This window comes from Typopeltis vanoorti, chromosome 2 (assembly GCF_054136105.1).
Source record: "Typopeltis vanoorti isolate ZY-2024b chromosome 2, IOZ_Tvanoo_1.0, whole genome shotgun sequence".
NCBI classification, from domain to species: domain Eukaryota; kingdom Metazoa; phylum Arthropoda; class Arachnida; order Uropygi; family Thelyphonidae; genus Typopeltis; species Typopeltis vanoorti.
Genome location: NC_143550.1, coordinates 95,988,498 through 95,994,497, shown reverse-complemented (window position 1 = coordinate 95,994,497; position 6,000 = coordinate 95,988,498). Strand labels below are relative to the sequence as shown.

Below are 6,000 nucleotides of genomic sequence, written 5' to 3'. Positions count from 1 at the left end.
CTGTGTTATAAAACGTAGGCAAGTTACTGAGGCATGATCTACTCTTCACAAAACCATGATGTCCCCCATACAGTATCCCATTTTCATCTATCCATTCCTGTATTCTCCTCTTGACTATTTTCTCCAAGACCTTGCCAGCGATTCCTGATATGCTGATTGGTCAGTAATTTATAAAAAGCAGTCTTGGATCCTCCTTTATGCAGTGGAACTATTTTCCCCTCTTTCCATCCCCTCGGGACTAACCCAGACTCTAGACTCAAATTAAACAAAATGGTCAAGGGCACTAACAATTCTTTAGCCGCTTCACGCACGACCAGAGCTGCTATACCATCCAATCCCACAGATGTATTCACATTAAGGTTTTGTAATAGACTATTCACCTCCACTTCATTCACCACAGTTCCCCTTTAAGCCATTGGTTCCTTCATTCCTGCAATGTCACAACCTGGATGATATACTCTTGCAAAGTTATCGTGCAGTAATTCCACCATATCAACCGATTCGGTTACCTCCCTACTATCGGCATTCTTTAAAATCATTATGTCGTATACATTTTTTCTTTTACTTGCAACATATCGAATAAACTGTTTGTGATCCTCTTTAGCCTGCATGGCTAATTTTAAGATACTTAAAGATTTTTAGGATTAATGCATGGGAAATGTTTGAACACATGGCTTTTGGGATTATTATTTGCTTTAGGGAGACCGAATGTGCATATGTCTCATGTGAGATTAAATGTAACAGTTTGCTTAATATACTTTCATTCAGTAAAACTTTGGTAAAGAAGATTGTTAAACTTACAGCGAACTCCAAACAAACAAACAAAAAAGTTAATATTGAGTGTAATCCTGCTAACAACTTTTGGAAATTCCTAATGTTCCTTTAGGTTGGCTCGTCATATACGCGAGGTATTTAATAATAAAAACTTTCCCGACTAGCAGATATATGAAAATATGAGGTAAGCACTGATCGAAAACAAAAAGATATAGTATAATAATCTTATTATTTTAATATTATGATTAGTTTTGTCCTCCTAGAGGACTCCTTCTGGGTTGCTCTTTGGTCAATCCATCTGCTGAATGATATCTGATCATTCAGCAGATGATTTGACAGTAACACTGTAAAAACTTCTGCATCCTTGTGTCTGATTGAATGTATTAATATATTCTAATAATATTAAAAGCAACGCTGTACAGCTCTCATTTACTCTCAGGTTGTCTTTCCTTTCAAGGAGTCCCACATTTGGAAGGCAGCAAGTTATTTATATTAATTATGCCAGCCTGGTTAAAAACAGCAAAACCTGCTAGGTGATACACGTAATTGACAGATATAAGTCACAATCACTTTATTAGTTGCTTCATCCCATCCTCGACTAACACTGATACCCTAACTTCCTCTATAGTGAGCTCAATATACTAAATGTCGTGTCATTACTTTCTTTGTAATGTTGAATGCAATGTTAATTTATTCAATGAACAGCACTGTGCTGAATGTATTGTTTTTCAAGGAAAGCGTTTCTTTGATTCGGTTTTCTTTTGTATGTCTCGATGTCTAAAACTAAAGCACATGCTCATACTGTACTTAATGAAAATTCATCATCATCATCATCATTAAATTCCTGAAATGTACCTTCAAGGGAGATATTATGATAGTACTACATGAAAAACATACATCATTAATGACTTCTTATCAACAATTTTCCTCCAAAATCAATCTGTTTTCATTCAAGACTCCAGCATTATTAGATCCTATATTTCTGTCTTCTGAGGCACTTTTTACTGTATCAATCCTCCTATGTCTTGGTCTTCCTCTGGGTCTTTTTCCTGCCAACCTGGCAGAGAACACTTATTTTGCTAATCTTTCCTCTTCCATTCTGTTTAAATGATCATATCACCCATCCTGGATGCTAACAATGCAAGTTCTTTCCTAATATCATCGTTTTAATATGATATTGCCATTGATGCCATATGTTAACACCCCTAATCTTTCTCAAGATCCACATATCTGTGGTCTCTATTCATTGGTCAAGTGTTTTTTTTCTAACCCAGGTCTTAGATCCATAAGTTAAAATTGTTTTCAATTGGTGTGCTTAAAGATCAAAGCTGTATAACGGTGAGGTGACCTCCACATAGCCTTTAAAGGGATGCGGAGAACCGCCCAGGCTTTCGACCTGATGTTCAATCCTCACCTTTATCACTTAATCAGGTAGATACCAAACAGCGTACACCAAGGATAGTGAACGAACGAAGATGGGTTTGCAAATTGGGAATTAGCTGACCAAATTGTATTCTTTTTGGCTTAAACTACAGTGTAAAATGATGGTACAACTTAATGAAAATTAGGAATCTTATAAAGCATCCGGATAAAAAAGTCAAGATGCTCAGTGAAAGTATTGAGGAGGTTGGTAAAATTATCTGGATACTCAACCATTGCTAACTTCTATTGTTTCACATTCATAGTTTCATTTTGTTCCTGTTTTCTACTTGGATGTAAAGTAAGAAAAAAAAAGAAAAGAAAAGAAAAGAAAAGAGTCAAATTATATAAATATATTAAATTAATATGCAGAATGTAATTTTAACCATATTACATCTTTAATCTAAATCATTACATAATATTGTTGCAATTTTAATACATTAAATAATGGATTTATTTTATTTATATAAAATAATGATAGCTAAATGAACGGCGCCTTTGTTGCGTGCAACGTCATCTTTCTCATCACTGTGACTCGTGTGTTGCTAAAGTGGATGGAGAGATTGAGGATCTTTGAGTATTACACTTTTGTTTGTTAATATTTTTGTTGAGAATGGTTGCCGTATATTTAATTTTCGCAGCTATATGTTTATTGAAACCTGGCTTTGCAGCTGATAAAGATGTACTTAATTCTGGCTTAATAAATACAAAAGTCGAGAGAAATATTGATATTGCTTCTCAACTCGTTAAGATTAATACCAAAATTACATTAGAAAACGCCGGCAAATCTCCTGTGTCTTATTTCCTCTTTGCAGTTCATTACGAAGTAAAGCCATTTCTTGCTTATTTAGGAGCCGTGGTGAGTTTCTTATTATTATTATAATTATGGCATTGTACACATGAAGTAATTTAGAGAGACAGCATTTTAAAATTTTGGAAACTGTTGTCTGTTATTCAAGCACATGGCTTTTGAAAGTGCAAAATACACTAGTTACGTGATAGCTTTTTTTTTTCCTCCTTTCCACCCATTATGAAATTTTGTGTTTAACATTTTTCTGTATAGTGATTACCAACTACAAGCAGTGGAGTTCAGTAACACAGGCACCATCTAAGATTCCTAGGCTGTTGATTCCATAGTGTAGTTAGAAGATAGGACATGCCCCATTGATTGGAATTTCCTCTCATGGGGAGAGTAATCAGCATTATCTAAAACGTATAGGGTTTGAGAGAAACCATATAGCACCCACACCAGCTGTCATATCTTCTCTTGAATTCATTCATACTACCTAGTCTAGCTACAAATGCTCTTACAACTTGAACAGCATATAAACCTTTAATCTATCAGTAAATCATTTACAGCTTTTAGCACTATAATAAATTTAGTTTAATCCTTTATCCAAGTGTGAGCAAACAAAGTTTGCGCCTGAAAATATCTTCACGACTGAAGCAAGGTGGTGCAACTCGGAGCAAAGGTGGACCAAGCTCCCATCACTCCTTGTCTCAGTATCTCCCACCATGCAAAGCACATGTCCTTGCAGACGTATAATGCTATGTATTGAGGGAAGGGCCACTACCCAGACTGGTTTCGACCTTTATTGAGGTCTTGTCAGTGGGAGGCAGACCCAGAGGTGGTGACACTAAGGCAGAAGCGTATGATGGAAGGTGACCAATACATTAAATATTAAACTTCCAACAGCTTTTAGCACGTACAGACCACATGTGGTTTGTATATGCTATAACGTGCATATGTAGCAGTATTCAATGTTTGAATATCCTCCCCTTTTGCCTTCATCCATGCCTAAAGTCTCTGAGGCCACATGTTGATGGTGGCACTCACAACATCTAACAAAAACACTGCCACTGCTCGCTCCAAATCCACCTTCAGGTTGGTAATGCCTGGAGGGGGTGTCATTTCTTCCAGACTACTCTCTCAAGCTCTGACCACAATTTGAGGCCCAACGGATTCTGATCGGGACTTTCAGATGGCCAATCAGATGGTGATATGCGATTGGGCACATTTGCCTCCAACCACTGTTGTGTGGTCCTTGCCATGTGTACAGGTGCTGAGTCCTGTTTGAATGTCTACTACCTACCATCAAACAATGTTGTTCAGGGGCCATACCACAGGTATGGTATCTTAATGCACTTTGGTGGAAGTATTGATCCCTTTCTTGCAACTGGATACCCTGATATGTCCCCCCCCCACAACCAAACCATCACTGACATGGGGGGGTGATGACCTCTCTGAATCCTGGGTGCTATGGCATGTGCTGTGTGACCATCTGGGGCATATACCTAATCATTTTTGTGGTTAAATGACTCTTTAGTGATGAAAATTTTCTCATCTGTGAAGAGGATATCTCTGTGTTGTTCACGTTCTGCCGGAGAAGTGCCTTTGATTTTTATCACCCCTGCCACATAAGTTGTGGTGTTAGGAAGTGTCCATTAGAACGATACTCTCACCCCCATGTCAAATGCTATTTCAGCTACACGGTTCTCATAATTTCTCCATTGCATGTTAATCCATACAGCTAGAGACAAATCTCTCTGCTGATAAACAGATGAATGTTGGCAGTGCACAGTGCCACTAACAGAATTGAGCTTGCGTAATTCTGCGAATAGCATGGACACCACACACAGAAAAATCTAGCTCTTACCACTTTCTTAATTGTACACAAACTTGGTTAAGTTTCCATGGAAACTTAACATCCATCTTTCATATAACAAAAAATTTCATCAGATTATATCCTCTATCCCATTCAGAAGTTTATAGACCTTTATTGCATCACTCCTTGTCTTCTGTTTGCAAGTATATGGACTGCAGGTACTTGATCTGTCCTCACAATCTACCTTCTATAATCCTGATATATTCAGGTGTGCAGATGGTGCAGGAGGAATTGGTAGTTTGTGGACTTGTGGAGTGAGTTTAATGGAAGGATTTATATAGGTGGATGGCTTGCGTCTAAACGGAGTTGATGTCAGGATTCCTTAGGAAGTGTTGTTCAGTTAATGTTTTTAAGTACAAAGTCAAGGAAACCAGAATTTTTGGGGGGGCGGGGGGGGGGGGTTGGATACAGGTGAATGTACATCCAGGCAACCTAAAAGTTATTAACACTTGATACTTAATCATGTGATTAAGTGATCACTATGGAAAATGTAACACCCCAGGTGAACTTTAGTGGGCTAAGTAACACAAGGTGTAAGGGAAGTTGTGGGGTGTAAGGAAAGATGATGATTTATGGTTTTAATCATGCAAGGACAGCAAAGATCATACTGTGCCATATGAAAGGTTATAGCAGTACACAAGATAAGACAATCACAAAAATTCATGCCTTCAGCTTGATTCAAACCTGCGACCTGTTGGTTGGAGAGTAGGTACCAATCGCCAGCCAGGCCAGTGATGAAGGGGTATTGCAATTTACATATACTAATGCCAGAAGTATTCAAAATAAGGTTGAGGACTTTGGGGCATTGATTAGCATAACTTGCCCAAAAGTCATAGGCATTAATGAGATGTGGTTGACTGAAGATGACATGGTCATAGGAATAGAATGAAAGGGATGCAGTGTCTTCAGAGAGAACAGAAGAAACAGGACAGGAGAGGGGGTTTTGCTAATGACACAGAAGTTGAAGCCAAAAAGAGTAGAAGTACTTCACAGAAACAGGGATTAAGAGGGCAGTTCATTTGAAGCTATAGGGACCAACAGTACTAAATATGTAATTGGTTGCTGCTATAATCCAGGAGGTATAAGCGAAAATGTAGATGACATGCACTTGCAAATAAGCATGAGTACAGGTTGAGTAGTT

General features: G+C 38.0%; 1 protein-coding gene across 1 annotated transcript in view; it reads left to right on the top strand.

Moving 5' to 3' along the window:
• The first annotated feature begins 2,718 nt into the window (after positions 1-2,718).
• LOC150109273 (dolichyl-diphosphooligosaccharide--protein glycosyltransferase subunit 1) overlaps positions 2,719-6,000 on the top strand; it is a 156,357-nt gene continuing 153,075 nt past the window's right edge. The window contains exon 1 of the mRNA XM_090406891.1: positions 2,719-3,052. Within this exon, the coding sequence (XP_090263017.1) occupies positions 2,807-3,052 (246 nt within the window). The 5' untranslated portion in view covers positions 2,719-2,806. The remainder of the gene's footprint in view (positions 3,053-6,000) is intronic.